We start from the raw sequence: 20,134 nt of genomic DNA, 5'->3' as shown, positions 1-20,134 counted from the left end.
CCACCAAAGCCGCCGGACGGGGGTTGCGTGTGCTGGTGACGTCAATTTGCGCATTTCAGCCGAAAAGCTCATCCACAGAAGTAACCACAAACAATTTGTCTTTCTATTGTTGCCCGCTGGCAGGCCGGGTCCGTCCGGTCGGGTGGGGGGGGAAACGGCACCCAGTTAACGTTGGACCCGGGAATGTGAAATTCTACCGTCAAGTACCGGGCGCCTCCATCATGCGGAATAATTATTCTTTAACATGGTGTTCAAGCACTGGTGAATATTTGGAGTGATAAAGATAATGGAACTGACTAGAGCGAACATTTTTCCATTGGTTACTAGCTTTCTTCTCTTTGTGAAGCAATTAAAAGGCAAAATAAATTGATTTCAAAAAATGCTTTCCAATGAAATTTAATAAAGCCCTAATTTCAACCTAATACCAATGATAACAATGTTTTCATGAAAAAAGACATAATTTTCCTCCTTCAATTTATCGCTATTTAGAACCTACAGTGTAGGAGGACATATCGAAAAGGTTGAGAATATGAGGGAATCTAATTTAATCCTATTTAATGAGAAGCTTTATAATAACAAGGGGTGTTGCTATATAAATATCAACTTGCGCCAACATCCGTAAGCCGTATTGATACTTCAAACCGTGAGGGCGTATCCTATAATATCTTATTAATGGAAAAAGCCATGTTTATTACGCCTGGAATAACTCCCGGTGACGACACAGCCAACCAATCAGTGATTACTTCCACACATTCACAATTAAGTGGCATTTATTTTTATATTTGTTTTCGTCTGCTTTTACTTGGTGACGATGGTTACCGAGTTGTGATGACGTCCTTGTTCTGCTCTAGTTAATCGAGACTCCAGAGATTTATTTTGGAGTTTTCCCAGAGTGTTCCCTTAAACTTTCATTTATTTTTAACGATCTCTTGACATTCGAGTGCGAGTGGGAAGGCTTTGAGATCGATGGTAAAAGTCATAGTTACTATCGCGGTATTTATTAATAAATATATTGGTCCCCTTGGGTGGGTTGGTTCAAAATACCGACGAGTTTTTCCAACAAATCAGCGGAAAGTATTTTTATGACTCTCAGCACTCGATCTATCGTATCTATCCTATAAAAAGCAGCAAAATTTGGTTTAAACCTAGCTGTTCAATCGTAATATGAATGATGTGAACGTCTCTTGAGATATTTCGGGAAAGTGATACGTACCTCAAAAATCAGTCTGAAATCTTGCTGCTCCACTCGCAGCAGCTCGCAGGTGGTTTTGGTTACCACCGTGCTGTCCCGGGGCAGATCGTGCAGGATGGACTCGCCGAAGGTGGCCCCGACGCCCAAATTACATAGTGTTACTGACAGCTGTAGAAAGAAGGAACAAGAAAAATATTATAAAGTTATTGAAACAATGATTTTAATTTGCACTTTCAGACTAATTAAATATAATAAAACTTCACTTTGATTATCGCACTAGACTAGAAGCCTCCGTAACAAACTCTTGTTAACAAAAGCATTCCGAAAAGGAAATGCTGAACAACCCTGTCAAGCGAAGGATTATAAACAGGGGTGCATGTGACGTTTTTCGCAGTGTTCTTGAGGTCCCGCAGAACAAATTTCTTGTGCCTGGGAGAAAATTAAGCTTCCAAACCATGCACCGTTGCATTGTCACCGAAGGAGGGTAAAATTATGTCGCACCCGCGCTCTGTTGCAGCTGTGAGCAAAGTTTACCGCTTCGTTCGCTCGGAAAAATACCCTACTGATGTGCTGCTGAGTTTCGCGACGCTTTTCCCAACCCTCAACTTAGCGTGTGCTCTTTTTCACGCAGAGATATGAGCGGCAGCGTCATATGGCAGCAGTTAATGCTACCACTTCCCATTCGTTTCATGGTAATATTGGCTTCCTATTTAATGGCGGCATGGAGCGTAGTGCCGTACCGTTGCCGGGTGCGACCCTTGAGCGGAAGTCCTATTAAGGGACGGGCTTTGTTGCACCGCACACTTCAGAAGCTTCGGTTGTGGCTAGAATAGACACCGCACTGCTAGCCGGGGGTGATGTACCAAGACGGATGGATGTTACTATGCATAAGAAGGTTAGGCCCTGCCCCGTAATAGAGAAGAAACCTTTAACGAACCGACATTGTTTTGTTGTTCGAAGTGCAGCAAAGTAGCACTTTGTGTATATTAGATCTTATACGAGCTTGGATGGTTAATCATTAAATGAAAAGAAAATGCAGTTTTATTAATAAAATGAATATGATTTTACAAAGCATAAAAATTGTCTCTTGAATGTGAATTCACGAATTTCAAAACCCATTGAAAGTCAAGATTATATTTATTTTATTGATTGTTTTAGAAGAAACAAGTTAACTTCAATTTATTCTATGCATACATATTCATTTATACCATTGAATCGCTTGGCGAGAAGTACAATGAAAAAGATTACTATGAGGGATTTTGCAATTCAGAACAATCTAGTGTGCCGGAATATTTCAAAGCTCTCCTGTCTCCCTTTTGATGTACTGTGGTTTTCCACTCCGAACCAATACGAATATTTCAACCATGCCAAAACCTACACATAATAAAAACAATCGCAAACGAACCAACAAATCGCGTCGGCATCACAAGTGGATCGTACACGAAAGGAGGTAAATTGACAAAGTAATTGTGCAGCACAGCGCTGAGGAATCGATTCGATCGAACGATAGAATGTGGCGAGTCGTTCGTTCTTGATGCTACAATTTCCCCCAGTCAATGTAAACGTATGTCTGTTTGATTTGGAGAGGTAGAAGGGAGGTAAATGTATGAGGGAAAAATGAAGAAAATTTGCAACGAGAGCCCCCCTTTTCCTACCCGGCTGACGGTGGCTTTTCGGTTGGCTGAAGCGAATTGAAAAACTCGAAATGGAATGCATTTTTCGCCCGCAACGGAAAACTTTTTCACTCCCCGTCCACTGGCACGGAGGGGGAGGAAATGGGGGGTGGGCGAGGTTGGAGAAAACTTCAACAAATCAATTCGACTTGGAACTTGGGCAAATCTACCGCTACGGGGATTTCGTATTTCGGTTCTACGGTTCCCCGGGAAATCCTCGGATAAAATCGAACCGAACTCGAACCCCTACCCGCGCTGTCCTGCTCGGCTTCCTCCACCCGGGCGTGGGACGCTTGGTGGAAGTAATCTTCCCCTTCCGTTCGGCTTCCTGCACCCGTTAGTGCGGTTTTCCGGCACAATTTGTTTCATTCATCTGTAAAACAATTTCCATTTTCCCCCCGTAAGGCATTCGGAAGACATTCAACTCACCCGCTCCGGAAAGCCTCCCCCGCGTGAGGAGGAAAATCAATCACCTTTTTCCCTCGAAGTGTACCTTTAAAATGGTTGGCCAAGCGACACAACACAACGCCACGATTGTGGGGAAGGATGAGACAATGTGGGGTGCGTGACCATATTTCGTCCATTCACGACGGCTTCGCCGTGCGCTAACCCGTACTCTCGATGCTGGAATTTACCTTATTTCGTCGACGTCGGTTCGAGGTAACACTGTAGCGACGGTGTCGCTTAAGCCACATCCTTCAGCACGCTTCGGGCAGGGGTCTGTGGAATTGGTTTTGTCTCGCTTTCCGAGAAAAGCGGCAATTCCGTAGCGGGGCGCTTTTCTGAGGCACTCCACCCCCAGTTCGTCGAGATTTCCTTTCACTTTGCTTCAACAAGCGACACTTTTGAGGGATTATTTGGTTGTCCTTTAGCGTCGGCGAAATTTCCGTCTCTGTTGGTCGGCACGCACTACCGAACGTCCAATATATTTCCATCAAGTGACACTCGGCTTCGCACACGCACAAACGTTTTGGAGGTAAGTCTTTTCAGCGTCCACGATAAAACTGGTGACAGTTGCGAAACTAACGAAGGGACCAAATTGATTGAGGCTGCGAACAGGTTGGATAGATTTGATGGTATTTTTCATTCAATTAATTTTCCCCTAATACCTAAGACAAGCAAGAAATACATCTTTCCGTCCATGGGAGACGAACAGAAGGGGCCCACATCAAAGAAATACCTAGCATGCTTCGTACTGACAAACATCGTCCTCTGATGGTCACCCGAAGCATTCCTGGAGCATCTTCAAACCACATTATTACACTAATCAAAAGACGCAATAACTCTTGGGCTCAAAATTGTGTCAACTTCGGCAAAAACTTCCACCATCAATCGCGCTTCCGAAAGGACCTTCACGCGACGGTATTTACCGTTTACGGCACCCTTTCCTCGTAGGGTGCGCCTTCGTTTCTTATCATTGTTTGTTTGCAATGCTAAAGAACTCCAGCGTCGTTTCGTCCTAGCTGTCGTCCGCTGATGGATCACTGAGCAGCACAAAAAACCCTCTTCTCCCGGGGGCCGGGACAGAAAATCGATACCACGAGAATGAACTTCAACCGGCCTCGCGAGGAGTCGTTCGGGTGGGCGCAACACATGCGAACACTCGTAAAAATAACGCTCCATTGTCACGTACTTTCGTATCTTGTCAGCTTTCTTTTGCGCCAAGAATATTTTCTCACACGCGCGAACAAAAAAAAAAGAGCCAACGGAAGCGTACGTAAGACTCGCGTGCTGACGCTAAACTAAGAGAGGAAACTTGCTGGGCGGAAGGAAGCGATATGGTAGATGCGATCAAAAATATCATCATATCCGGCGAACCGTACACATTGGAAAGCTCGCGCCGGAATGTCGACAATAAGGACATTCCTTGTGATTATTTCCTTTTTTTCCTCTAGATCAAGCACAAACGAGCCGGTTGAAACGGTGAGTAGCTCGGGAGCGGTTGATATTGTTGTGGTATTTTTATGTGTATATGAGTATGACTGCTCTCGCTTCCGTTTCCGTTTGCATCTTTCATGGCACATGATTGTTGTGTATGTTGAAATGTATCCTTAAGGATGATAGGAGTTTTTCAAAAGAATTTTCGTACAAAGTTGACACGGTTTTCTGTCAGTATATTACGCATTTGATAAATAAAACTCAGAATATTTTAATAAGTTTGTTAAAATTTAAACTTACTATATGAGTAGCTTTACATTAGAATTGTTATTAGAATCAACGGCAAACACGCAATAGCTTAACAAAAAATCTCAAAAATTTCATTAGGAAACAATTGAAATTACCTAAATTTTTAATTTGTCACTTTCAGAGAAAGCTAAACGTGATTAGATATTTTAGGTGAAATAAAAATAGGTCATTTGCTATATTCCAACTTGACTAATCTTTTCAAAAAGATTGTGTGACACAGCTTAAAAACACAAAAACAAATAAAATTAAACAATTTTAATGACCTAAAACTAACCTTAAAACATCATACATACGCAACAAAAAGAGTTTAAGTGTCAGGGGACCACATAAAACCTTTTTAAGTGAAATGAAAATTGGTCATTTGTTTTCACTTTTAATCTTTTCAAAAATATAGTGTGACACAGCTTAAAGACACAAAAGCAATTACAATTAAACAATTGTAATGACCTAAAACTAACCTTAAAACATCATAGATACGCAGCAAAAGGAGATTAAGTGTCAGGGGACCTTATAAAACCCGAGTAGCATGCAAACCGACCAGATTCAACAAGTCTTTGCCTGCGCCTGTCCTTTATTCAAAGAAGTTGAAAACTGCAGTTTTCTTCAAAGAAGTTGCTGACAAGCAAGCGTGCACAGCAGGAAAGTTTTCCTAAGCCACCCGCTTTACGGTTTGCTTGTGGTTTTATCCTCTACCTTCGAGGATTTCATTTTTGCGAATCTCAAACCCCAAAAGCAGAACACCCTGCAGCAAAACTCGAACCTGTCCATCAACCTGTTCCACGCGGGGTAGTTATCATGAAAAGCGAAATTATCGTTAATGCTAAAGTTTTGCGTACCCTCGGAAAGGAAAGTAAAAATAAATTGTCTGATCCCGCCGTCGATCAGTTGCAAAACAGAAAACTCTATCCCGACACCGACCGGTTCGTCAATAACGGTACGGGCCTTTCCTCTCAATATGTCCGTGCCAGTTTTTCCGCCGGGAGGGAGGGAAGAGAAAAAAAATGGAACATTCATTTACGGTTGCTCTAAAAGCGAGACAAAATGTCCCGCTGGGATAATTTTCCACTCGATCGTTTCCGGCATCTTCTCGCCCGCAACTGGTGGCTCACAGCAAGAGGACAAAAAAAAGCGGAATGGTTCAAGTTTTCCACCCTCATGGGTTCTTTTTTTTTCTCTAGTCCCTCTTACCCAGCCAACGCCTAACGCTTCTTTGCATTCAAACCGACCGGTGTTGGGTCGTTAATCTTGTTGAAAGCCAAAGGAAGCACCATTTTGACTCACCTACCGCAGGGCAGGGAACCTGCCAGGGTAGGGAAAGTTGTGAAAAGTTTAAATATTTGTTTTTTTTTTTCCAGTGATGCTATTTTCCTCCGCCGATGGGCTACGCGTAAAGTCGCGTCGTTCGCTGTCAAACCGATAAGACGAAATTGGGAAATGGTTTATTCTGCACTCGCAACGCGCCTGTCGCACTTTCTAACTAATGTTTTTCTTTAACGACTATGGCTGAACTTGACGGTGTTGAAATAATGCAGGTGTTTCGCGAGCAAAACGTAAACCAAACGAATTTATTTGCACGGAAAATTTATATTTTGTACAAAGATTAGAGTCTTAAAAGTATTAAAATAAAAATAAAAATTATTATAGAACTCAGTGATGTTTATATCTAGCAATACATCACAACATATACGATTTAACACATGGGCATGGAAAACCAGTTTTATTTGTGAACTATATTTGTTGGTTGTGTATACAGGATGCTCAAACTCGAACAGGCTAGAATTAACCCATTTTTGTAGAACTCTCGGGTGTTTTATTTACAATTTCATGAAGCAAAATATTCCTTGCAAAGTTACTTCCAACGCTATGAACTTTTTGGCCTAGCATCTTAATAGAATGTCAACATCCTTCCACCAAAAGCAACGGACACGGGAGGAGGAACAATTTCTACCCTTTAGCGAAGTAAAGGAAGTGGGTGAAAAAAAAAACCTCCGTCGGTAGCCACTTCCGCTTGAGTTTCAAACACAAAAGACGTTTCTGCACAGTTCCTGCAAGTTAATGAAGGTTAACTGAAGGGCCGCAGGGTTCACAACTTTGTAGGAGCCGCTTGAATTTTTTTTTTCGTTCTTTGCTCAAGCTTCCTCTGCATTCCTTGTTCTGCTAGTGGTAGATGTACCACTTGCTTCACTTCGCTGTTTTTACCGAGAGTTAGGAGGGAGATTTATTTGTTTTTTCTTTTTGCATTCGTCCATACTTTGCGCTGTAGACAGCTTCAACTTCAACTTTCAACGCGCTCGCGCTAAAGAACGCTCAAAATGAACAGGAACAATGTAAAAGTGAAGCCATTGGAGTTACTCGTGCTAGTATTTGTACCCACCGAGACTGATGGTACCGTTCCTTTGCATTGCTGTCCGAAATGAAAGGCAAAGAAATCTCGCCACAAACCGCGGTGCTGGAGTGTAGTAAATTGGCCCCCGTTTTCAACATTAATCGCATCCTTTTTTTTATGTCAGCCTATACCAAGCGATTTACGTTTTCATGTTTGAAATAGACCAGCGGATGCAACTGGTATGTTGCAAGGAAGCAAACTGGATTGGATTCTTTACCAAGCAAAAAGTATTTGAATCAGCAAATTTCCCTGAGTGATGTAAAAAGTTTGTACGTGGAAAAGAAGATGTTACTATTCGTTAGACTGAATAATTTGCTTTCAAAAATAACATGGTCCATCGGGAAGGCAAAAACATTACCTTCAGTAACGATAAATTATGGATTTTGTCTACGCTGAATATTTTTGCCAATTTCAATTTCCTCCCATTGATCAAGTTGAAAAGAAGGTCGGAGAAACTGAAAGCGGTCGGTGTGACAGAATTGGTACATTTCTAATACAAATCTAAGGCAACGTAGATGAAATGTATTAATCCCTGCCCGCCTTGCGTCAAAGAAGGAGATCGAAAGGAGAGAGATTTCCCGGGAAAATCCCAGTGAAAGTACGTCAGAAACTTCTGATTAATTCTCATCCGTCTTCCAACATTTTCAAGCACCCGGGAAAGCGTTGCCTAGCCGGTTGGGATTTCCCGCCTCGCTTCCAGTGACACTCGGGGACCTGAAGTGTCAGAGCCCGAATCGTAGCACCGCAGCACCAAGGGACACCCACATTTTATCTCAAAATACTATCCATCCATTCGTCGGTAGGGATGCGAGCGTTCGAGGTGCGATTTAATGAAAGGTTGGGGAAATCGCCCAAATGGCGGGAGGGGGGGGGGGAGGGGGAGGCAGTCACTTAGCTCCAAATGGAACCATAAAACGTGGAGATCTACATAAAATGGAATTATGTCACCGAGGACAGCGCGTCGGTCGTCACAAGGTGGGCTGGCATATTGATGTGGCGACTCTCGGTCGGACTGTCCCTGGTTGACACGAAAATGGAAAACCAACTCCACCGGTGTCGGCTTGGTGACTCGTGGCACCCGTCCAGACAGGAGAGTTTGGGCACTTTGGCGTAATTTGTGGCAGATGGTCAGGATGGATGCGCCCTAACGAGCCATGTTATGACGGATTTGGAAAATTGCTATGCATCTGAACCAAGATTGTTTTGGTAGGATCAATTTTCTCAGCGAAAGTGAAAGGTAGGTTAGGGTTTTTGTTTATGTCTGTCAATTGCTCAACACAAAATTGATTGCAATGTCACAACGGATACTTTAAATTAATCCATGAATCCCATGTGCAAAGATAGCGGAAATAGAAAGTTTCCACTGAATATCAATCTTCAACATCATTGCGAGAAGGTACAAGGTTACGCTTTTCTTTCCGTTTCGAGGAAAAGCGTAACGCAGACGAGCGATGAAAGATGGAAGGTCGAGTATTCTCTGGATGCTGCCAAACGGGGGAGCTAAACTCGACGGAGCTCGGGTAACATTAAGGATGGAGTAGAGAATCAATCAAATGATGCAATGTAAGGGAAGATGATGCGCGCTCCGGTACGCTTGAGTAAACTTGTTGAATGGCAGCATGGCTATCCTTTCCGGAAGAGACAGAAACTTTTCGCACAAACACACATATACGCACATCCATTTCAACTCAGGTGAACTGTAACGGTTCAATGGCATTTTCATTTCCTTGCAGTATCAGGTAACAGGTGGCAGCAGTTCCTGCAACAAGTGCGCTTCAACCGTGTACTTTATGTTTAAAGTCAACCGTCAACCCTCGTCCCAGTTTTAAATCCTCCCAACCGGAAGGTGGCTCAGCGCGGCGGTGAATCTTCTTTTGTTGAACTTTTCCCCTTTTCAGAATTCAACTTTGCTTTAGAGTGAAATGTACTGCACCAATTTGGTACTTCCCCCCCCATTTAGAACCCAAGAGAATTCATCTCGTTTCGTACACGCTCGCCTTCAAAAACCACATGCCCATCATTTCTGGGGGTGGAACGAAAAATTGATAGCCACTATAATGTTCAACCATTCATTACTTTTATGGGAAGGTAGATATCTTTTTTTTTTTTTTTTAAATTTCCCTTTACCTGCGGTGATCGTTACAACAGCTTCTCCGGGGCGGCAAGAAAACTCCAAAAGTACTACTGAACCCACTGGTGGGACACCACTCGATGGAGCCATTTTTAAGGACAAAGTTTACCGACCCTGACCCTTCGGTTTAAAGGCTCCCGGGTGGAATAAGTTGTCGCCTTCGTGGTTAGCTGTACCGGAAATGAACCGGTCGATGCTTCTGTGCCGCTTCATGACATTGATAAAACTCTCATAGGTGTGCTCAAGCCCCAGAGGTTTGGCCTTTGCTGAGGTGGAAATGATAATGAAAAGTTCACTCCCGCCGTACTGGAAAGGGAAAGACTTCCGGTGAGCCTCTTCTCACCTGCCGCCAGGAGAGCCGATGGTGAAAAGAACCACACCGGAAGCGGGATGATTTAAATTGGTTCACAAAAACACCATGCGGTGGGAAGGAAAGTTTTTCACCATTTGTTAGGGTTTGAAAGTTATCGGTGGCTTGGAAATTTATTCGTAAAATCCTAGTAGAGTTGCTCCTAATCATAGATTCCAAAACAACAGAGGCTGTAAACTGGGATTGTTAAACTAAAACTTAAGATTTTTTCAACAATGTTATTGCTTTTCCATTAAGAATAAATTTTGTAGAAAGAGGGTAACGCAGGAAAAATCAAATTTCACTTAATTTCATTTCAATTAAACCATCGTTTCATATGAGATTCACATAAAAATTATTTCGAAGGTCTATTTACCACAGAACCATTAAAATTTCCTAACAAAATATCTCTACCCGTAGGTCGCCACGCAAAATAAATAAAAACCATATCACACGGAGTTGCTATCTTCAGCATCACATATGTATGTACACACTTGCACTACACATGCGTGGCACAGTTGCAAACATCAGCATCACCTAGCTCCGAATCACATTAGGGCCGATAAGGGCCGCAACACCGACACGCCAAGCGTTAAAAAAAAGCGCTCCTAAACAACAAGCCAACCCAACGACATCGAGGCCGCGAGTAATTAGCACGTTTTGTTGTGTCGCGCGCACGTTCCGGTCCCGCACACTCGCGCACGATCAAACGCTATCCACCTGTACGCACACGTGTGCCACCAATCGCGAATGATTTATTTATTTGTTTGCCATTTTTTTTTTCGTTTTTACTCATAACAACCCATCGCGAGGTGAAGTGGGGAAGATTGTCGAAGAGATCCGTATCATAAAAATATAAAGCCAAAATAAACATAGAGGAAAAAAAACACGCACACACACAGCGACAGCGAATCGGTGGAAATTACTACCCCAAAAGCACCCCGGACCACTCGACGGTCAACACAGGGTGACAGACACGAGGGTGTTGTGCCACTTGACAGCAACGACTGCAATGTGAACGGGTTGTTGATGTGCCCTGGGTGCTGGACAATTGGCCTTCACCTTCACCGTGGCTACGGGTTTGCACTCCAATCACTGGCACTTTAAGCCGATTTTTTCACTTTCCCAACGGTATCGTTGGTGCTGCGGTGGGAAACATTTTTCCCCCTCCTTGTGGAGCCTGCGCTTTTCGAACACTTTCGTTCTTCATCTCACTGTTTGCATGATGTTGATGAAGTTGTTTTGTTTCATACAAACTACGAAGCAGCGAGAGAGTTATTGCCTTTTCCCGACACCGGTGTTCTTGCAATCTCAGGCGTTGCGTTGATTGTTGAGTGAAATAACAAAAAAAAATCCTTCATCCTTTTTAGTTTTGTTTCAGTATCCACGGAAGGGAGCTATCTATTTTTTCGCTTCAATTTTCCGTCCACGAACGTGCACATCGTGAACCTTTCAAATTGTGCAGCTGCTAACACCTTTTTCCGTTGTTAAATAAGGCGCACACCACAAAACAAAAAAAAACAAACTCGATTAAACCTGCCAAGCCGAACGCGCACTGTTGCATCGAACGGAGCTCCATGTGACACTGACTAACGCCATGACGTGACGCCGCTCGGGTGCCTCTGCTCCAGCGTAACGTGGGGACTGTTATCACAAGCGGATCGTTCTCGTTCGAAAGCATATGCTTTCGCAGCACGCCGTACACCAACACCGTTCCCGTGGAGCCTTTGCATCCGCGTGTCGGGATGGTTATCACTATCTCGCCACGAGAAGGCCAACACGACGGAGCGGTTCGGATTCGTTCCGCCAGATGCGTTTGGATGTCATAACGCATGCGACGTGGCGTTTGTTAGTGGCGTCTCGCGTCAACTCGTTTTGATGGATACGGATACGCACTGTATTATGCAAAGGTTTGTTTGTTAGGCGCCACATATCTGTAGTCTCGGACTCTATGGCGGATGATGAGTTCATTTTGTTTAAGAGAACGCAAATTTCAACTTAAAAGTTCAACTCACATCTGTCATCTCATCAACTTTATTTTACTTTATCACATTACCAATCACTTGGTCATTTCTATTGGCACACTTGATAAGTGGCATTGATCTCCACATTCTAACCTATCCCAAGGTCTATCACCCCCTATCAAACCCTCTACCAACCCTTCACAAAGAGATAAGACACGGAAGCGTGACAACATCCGGAGGAATAGGAGACAGCGACAGCAAGTGTTTGTTCCCACATGCCTCTGCCTACTTCCAAGTGACCATTTCCAGATGGAGTATTATCTTTCCCTTTGCTTTTCTTATTAGCCCTCTCTGTGATACTCCAACTGCCAGCTCTCGACGCACTCTTTATTTACACTACATGCAAAGGCATCGGTTGCGGATGCAGTGTCGAGTTTCCTTTCACTTAGGGAAGCCATTCACATCTTACTTTCCATGTGCCAAGGGGTGAAGAATGTTGCTTGCATTGCGGCAACGATGACTAATCTCTCTGACTTGCTCTGACTGCAAACTGTAATGGCATACTGCTATCCATCAGATCATCGAAGCATCTCCCAAGCTGCAGTGAAGAGCAAATTGGTCGTAAAGGTTTTTGATTACAAAAATAATTGTAAGCTACACTTTCCAGCACGACAGTTCCAGTTGTTTGCAATACGCAGACTTGATTATAGCAATGTAAAATAAATTAACTAATTTAAGTCTCAAAACAAAATACAGCATCAAGTGAGTTCATTGAGTCCGTAAGTGCAATGTCATTGCATGTCAATCTATCTCTCGTATGCGACAATCCTTGGCTCACCGAAAAGGTTTGCCAACTTCTAGCCTTTGTAAATAATCAGTAACACCTTCGTTGCATTGCAACCGGATGTTCAAACCAAAAATTCCGACAACGAGCCAGCAAGATCGTCGGAAGAAAACAGCAAACAACTCGAGCGAAATTAAATAATGCAACGGTTGCCGTCGTCTGCGCAACTCGGAACTCGAACTCCCGCGCAAACCATTTTTGCGCGCTTGCATTCCATGTTGGCATTATTTGCGGCAACGTACAGCACTGAAACGCTGGAGTGACGACCAACGGACGAACGCAATCGATTGTTATGCAAATAAACACGCAAATACACATTGCGGAGGCCGTTGCTCACCTCGTTTAGCGACACTTGCAAAGGGGATGGAGTCACTAATTATAAATTATTCATTACTTTTTCAAACCCCAACACGTATATGTACACCGTTGAGACTTGTTATGGGAGTGTGATTTTGAACGAGGCACCGAAAGATTTAACACAAAATGGGGCAAGCAGAAATCGGATATTTTTCCTCCTAAAAAGCAAACAGTTGAAATTTGACGACGCAAGAAAAGGGTTTAAAGCATCGCTCAATTTTTCAATCTGAACGATGGTGACTCATAGCTGCTTCGTACAAAACAAGAGGCATGGCTAAAGCATGTGACATCATTTTGTTAGCCATGCGTGCGTTTAAAATACTGGAAAAAAATGGTAACCGATCGGTGTGATCCTATCAAAGCAAACGGAGCCATTTATTCGAACATAATACCTGTATTATGATGGACGAAGTAAACAAAGGGCGTTTGTATGTTGTTTCTGCATCGTTTTCCACCGAACACACGCTCGTCTCTTTTGGGATTGAAAAGAAACATCCCCATTCGGATGAATGTGTGTGTGTGTTTTTTTTGTCAGAAAAACTGACGCAAAAGACCAGACCCTACGACCGTGGTGACGTTACAACCATTTCAACGAGAGGCGAGATGCATGTCTGTTGGTTTTGGCACGCATGTCAACAGATTAAGCATATGAAATGTCGTAAAATACCAAAAGAACAGCAGTTTACAAGAGTGTAAGAATTAGCAAGATAAAAAAAAAAACAAATTAATAAAAAACAAGAAGACTTAATGTTTTAAAGTGAGTATCAAAACACTGTATTTTTGTATAACAAGTTGAACAAGGTGAACCATTTTAAAGCAAACTTTGCTATATCAGAGAACACTGACAAAAATGACTTGTAGATTGTAGTTCCCATCATCATCAGCGTTGATAATTTTCCTGTATGGAAATTCAATAGAAATGATGTCCTCTTCGAAAACTACTGTCTCTGAGGACCAATTCATCAACTCCATGGAAATGAATTTGGCACATTCTGTAGGTTCCAGAAACTCATCTAGAAATGCACGCTGTGCCCAAAGTCCGTCGATGCAGCTCCTGGTTCTCTGGCACCTGTGCAGGACTGCGGGAATGATTTAGAGACTCCTTGAAGCATCATTACTGCGACCAAACGCATTCATTATGAGTTTGCGTTGCTCTTGACGAACTTGACTTCTGGTCAAACAGTGGCTATAACCATTCCGATTCCTGCCGTCCTGGTCTAGTTTCCGTAGAATCAACACTGCTCTTCCGTTCGAGTTGATTACTCCATTGCGAAACGTCGGTGCAAAACGAAACTGATGTGCCGCTGCCAGGCTGGTAGATTAGTTTCATTTGTCTGGCTGTCTCGGTCCGCTCGGAAGACAAAGCTGAACAAATCTAAAATTCCATTCCCAGTCCGTTCGGTTTACCTTGTGTGGCCGTGTGTCGTTACTCGTCGCAAAAGGTAGCAAACAGGACGATAACTCTGCATAATGAGGTGTTGCCGATGAGCCTTTTTATGGCAGACTGCCCTCAAACATGACGAGCCGGCCTTTTGGTGCGACTACGCGATGCGATTGCTTTCCGTTTGCTTTCCAACCATGGTTGGTCGACGAAGTTCACCGAGCTCGGGCTTGTGTCGAGTTTGATCCTTGCGAATGAGGCACGGGCTATCTGGCCGTTGTTACACACGTATTTCCTAAGCAAATACGCTCAACAATGGACCAACGGTACAAAGGGAAGATAGACAGAGCACCAAACGTACGCCGATGTGCTCATAAATACCGACATACACAGAACCGAGTATCGAGATGAACGATTTTCCATTGCGTCGATGCTTGAGGAGGTCAGCTAGTTTACCGGCTGCTATGAGAACGGGAGCTCAACGGTTGTTGACTTGATAATGCAAGAGTCCCATCCTGTTCAGTTATACCGCACACCCCTATTTCCTGTATCCGAGCTATTACCAATGCACTTCCTTTATGCAAAAGTTAAGTAAACCGGGAGCCCGACAACGGCCAAAACGTCTCGGCACTGTTGAGAGCCCTCGAATGCTAGCAAATACATGCGGATACCCTGTGCTACGGGAAACGAACGATTTGTGAACCAGGAAACGATTCCTAGCTGAAGCTAACCTTCATTTCCCAGGAACAATAGTTCGTAGTATGGAAATGAAACCTCTGCAGTATACTAAACGAGTCCTTTGTACCTAAGCAGCACGGGTGACCTTCCAACAGCGTGGTAGATACCCAACATGATATCCATTAGCAGTACCTGCCATACCCGTCCAAATATATATAAAAAAAAAAAAAAAACCTGCCATACCTGGTTTCATTCAAATATGTAATATTGATATTGTTATGGCATTCCTTGTGTCACATTCTAGCATAGGCCACATTGAAACTAAAGATAAGTTAGTTTAAAAAGTAATACGAACGTACGAATGTTTTACACAACATAGATATTTGTAACAACTACCGTAATATGGTATTAATTGAATGTGATGAGAGAAATTTATCTATTGAAAGTCCATTTGAACATATTCTTTAGTTCTGATTTTACAAAATATTTCGCTGATGCAAAGGAAACAAGTGCTTTCATTGATTCTACTTCATCTTTAAAGTTGACGAGAAAACGCCATCTCGTCATGCATAAATAAGGAATCTTTCAGTAAACCATTTTGAAAGCGGATTTACGTTTTGAATTTTCATTTATGCGAAGGGATGAAATGTTAATGTTCCTTTTCTGGCGCATCCGGAAGATCATTTCCTGGGATATGATTGAGTGGAACTTCTTAAAACTTGTCATTAATTTTAGATGGTAAATGCTATAATTGGAGAATCTGTAATGTTACATTGAATTCGTAGCATAATATTTTTGGGAACAACATATTTAATGTTTTGTTCCCATGTAGGTTATGAAAAATATAGCCTCAAACCGAGGGAACGAAAAACGAAATAAATTATGCAAAGTGACTCTACTTTCATAGCCTGTTGGGACAATTTGAGTAATTTTATCACTTCCGAGATTTGATTGATACAACGAATTCACGCATCTATCAACATTCCCCTGGAGATATATACACACGGTGTGAAGGAAAACATCCCAACCATACTCTTCCAATACCGGTCCAGATCGGATCGTCCGATATCGAAGGGGCAACCATCAATGCAGGCAATCGGAAGCAATAAATTACATTCGCAGCGATGCAGGAACCGGCGAGCGAATGATGAGCCATAGCCGAAAGGCTTCTTCCACCGGGAGTCTCGCCCCGTTCTAGGGCGTAACGCGCCGTTCCCTGGGCGCGCTGAATTATAGATCGAACGCACCAATCTCGGCGGTGGCAGGAAACCGTGGTAATAATCATAACACCACGGGGCGTTTTGCTGACCAACCGTTCTCGGTCTCGGATGCTTCTATCGGCAAAGAAAGCATAACCGGAGAAACGTGCCGATGCGTTGCTACCGTGGCTCGAGAAATGATACACCGTCTGGTGAAGAGTGGGATGCTTCACCACGGGATACTGATAAGACAGTTACGTCCGGAAGGGATTGCCTCTACTCAGCCGGTACTGCGATAAATTCAACATAAAAGAACTCGTTTCACGCAACATTCTCGAAGCGTCCGGATGTTTGGGAGTTCTTTTCCGCCACCACACTTCACGATCGGAACCGTCCAATCAACGTACGTAGGTGAACCTGTTTACGGTGGAAGTAATTGGCAGCTGTCAACGGTACCACGCCAATCAAACTCCAGTTCGTTCTCGAGACGTAGACTTCCTTCTCCCGGAGAAGATGTCGATGGCGATAAGGCTAATCTTCCGGACTGCGTCGACAATCCGACGTTGATAAGGGGAAAGCCTAAGGTAGCATCGGAGACAGTGCCAAGTACCGGAAGTAGTTGGGTAACGAACGAAATGGGACACGATGACCGACACTCCAAATCGTCTCCTAGACCGTTAATAAATAATTAACGAAGCTCCGGAAAGGTCGATGCCGTTGGGCTTAGCCTCTGGCTTCCACAGCCTCGGGATGGCTATGTTGTTATGTTTAGCCACTGCGAGCCTCCGGAAGAGGGTTCGCATTTCTTTTTGGCGAAATGAAACGACAACGAACGAAATCACACTGCCATCAGGCTGCCATAATCATCGCAACCGATGGACGCACGAAAGCTGGACGGACCTCGTTCGCGTTCACTAATTAGCCAAAGATTTGTCGAGAAAGTGAAGGCCTACCGAATTCCGTTTCACAGCCGGTCGAAAGCTCCACCGTCGTCTGATTGACCTGTGGACAACGTATTACGTCGAAAATGTGATTCCCGGTGAAAGGAGTCTTTTACCTCAGATGGTCAGTGTCGCAAAAAAAGAACCAATAAACAAACCCAGGCGCATCTGACATCCAAGGCAATCAAAGTTTCAGAGATCTTGATGAGCTTTTTGGTATGAAACTGTCTCCTGGTTTAATTTTATGATTTTAGTCGAGATTAGATTTTGGATTAGATCGCGAGATAGGATTTCTAATTCAATGCCAAATGAAGCTTCCAATGAAATATTGCGTGTGACGCAAGACTTTCGCTTCGCTCAGCCTCAGCCAGTGTTATGCTTCGGCATCACGCAGTTTCGTAGCAAGTAAATTACACTCATTTCGATCGTAGATCGACGTGAACTACTTTTAACTTGTATCGAGGTTTTGCTATGAGGTTAAGATTTTCAGAACACAAATCCTGCTTTCAGTGGATAAAAATTAACCTATCTTTAGAGAACCGAAGCAAATTGCACAAACATGCTTTCTACTTACAGATTTTTTAGATTCATTATTTATTATTATACCTGTAACGAAAACAAAAAATCATTAAAATAATCAAATCTTGAAAAAAATCGAAAAATGAAAACAAGCAAATCATTTTGCCACAAAGTAGATTAAAAAGTTTTGTAGAATGGAAAATGTAATTGAAAACAAAAAAAAATGAAAAAAAGCATTTCATTATACCAAAAAATAGATTAAAAAGTTTTGTAGATTGAAAAATTACATTTATAGAGAACGTCGTTTTATTATTATGTTAAATCATAACAATAAAGACATTGATTATTGATGAAAGCGCTTGCATCCGGAAACTACAACCTCAAAGCATTTCTTGTGTTCCGGTGGAAAAAAAAATTTCATACTGCAGTTCAACAAACTTGTCCAGCATTGTTGTTAGCAAAGATATTGTTTTAATTTTTTTTACCATTTTGCAACCATGCTCAATATCATTCAAGTCACTTTCAAATCTCACGGTACATTGCGTGCTCGGTAAACACTTCCGGCAGCCGCGAATAATCGAACAATTTCCGTACGAGCGAATGCATTTGAACAAAAAAACAAAAAAGCAAAATCGCATTAACGCCCATAGTACAGCATTTTCCAACCGGTCGCTTCCCGTTAATTATTGCTGTCTGCGTTTGCAGCTTCCCCCCATCTTCGGATCGGGCCCCACCGATGAGCTCTCGGTGCGATGGCCAATAGGAAAGATTGGCGCCATCAAACAGCTGGGGGTAAGCGTTGGTTCCATAAAAAAAAATAAAACAAAAGCAGCCAAACGGTTTTCAAACGCCAAAGACGGTGCGCCAATCATAAAAAAAGCGTCAAAGTGCTTTTTTCCATAAGTTTGGCAAATTATTCGTCTTTTCTTCGAGACTCACTTCGTGCGTGGGGGACGTGTGTGTTTATTAGGAACCGATTCCAGCGTATACACCAAAAGCGATTGGGTAGAAGGGTAGAAGGAAAAATACACACTCATAAAAACCGCCAGAGCTAAACGACACACATTAACATTGTCGGCAATGCTTCCAAGACGCCGCACGGTGAGGTCATTGCCACGAGATGGGCCCGAACGAGCGGCGGCGCGTCATCCACCCACGCGCAATGCGATGTCTAATTGCTTTCGACGGCGCAACATTGACGCGCAGCATGAAACCGACCCGCTTCTCTTCTTCTGCCTCGCCCCCTCAACTTCCCCAAAAGTCAAGAATTATCGCATCGATGACACTCCGTGCTCCGTGAATCACGCGAAGGTGCGCTGCGGCGTGGGAAAAACGGGCAACTATCATAAAACAATCACAGCCTCCCACAGACGGCCACACCGATGGCGAGGGGGAAATGTGTGTAGGTGTGTGGGTTGAGTACTCGCCCGGAAGAGAAACCGGATCGGCCGGAGTGAAGCAGCACCGGGATGAAAAACAAACAGGCCCATCTTCCGCCCCGTTCGGCTGTCGCAAGCAGACAGCAATCTCGCACCTAAACGAAACAAATGAAGATGGTGGAAAAATGCAGCCTCCAGCATCGCCACTGTCAGTGGCAGTGTTGGTGGTAATCACCTGGTACTTTGCGAGGCCGAGCCTGTACGCCGACCGAAGCGCAAGGAGAAACACGGTATCTGAAAGCTGCCATTTTTTCTGCCACCCTTTGGTTTCGGTCGGTGTGCAGTCGGTGGAAAATTTGTTGCAATTTTCCCGAGGCCACCCCTCCCTCCCACCGAAACCCGGGATGGGTGGTGCAACCGAATGAATGGATGCAATGGGCGGATGGGACGGACTAAGTGCACAAAATAATACGGCTGCGGAACACAGTTGCAAAACGCGGCTGGAAGAATTGTGCCATTTTTTCACGATAATGCTAGTCATTACAAACGGTTTTTTTTCGCTCGGGCTCGGAAAGCGTGGAGATTTTCTATCCTATAGAAGCCTTTTTCTCTCTTAAACGACTATTTTTAGACACGCCGTATTGTGCTCACTTGCAGATAATTTACCAAACCGTTGCTTTTTGCTACCTGGGAGAAAGAAAGTACGATAACAAGCGCCACAGTCGATTATGCAAGCGAGGTAGATACGAAATGTGGTCAACTTTTCTCAATATAAAATACAAAAGATAAGTTTCGCGGAGGAAAGATTTTTCAAAATAAATCAAAATCTTTAAACAAACACCTGTAACACTTTTTCCTCGTCGAGTTCAAATGTTTTGTATAAAAAAATTAATAAATTCAGCTGATTTTAACTTTGACCTTTAAAGTACATTAAGCAAAAGTGACGCATAGTGC

General features: G+C 43.3%; 1 protein-coding gene across 1 annotated transcript in view; it reads right to left on the bottom strand.

The window, feature by feature from the left end:
* Positions 1-20,134, bottom strand: part of LOC131290180 (rap guanine nucleotide exchange factor 4) — a 98,870-nt gene that overhangs the window by 43,072 nt on the left and 35,664 nt on the right. The window contains exon 4 of the mRNA XM_058319485.1: positions 1,214-1,360. Within this exon, the coding sequence (XP_058175468.1) occupies positions 1,214-1,360 (147 nt within the window). The remainder of the gene's footprint in view (positions 1-1,213; positions 1,361-20,134) is intronic.

The sequence above is a fragment of the Anopheles ziemanni genome, chromosome 2 (genome assembly GCF_943734765.1).
Source record: "Anopheles ziemanni chromosome 2, idAnoZiCoDA_A2_x.2, whole genome shotgun sequence".
Lineage (NCBI taxonomy): Eukaryota > Metazoa > Arthropoda > Insecta > Diptera > Culicidae > Anopheles > Anopheles ziemanni.
Note: the sequence above shows the minus strand (reverse complement) of the source record. Positions and strands in the feature narration are given on the sequence as shown.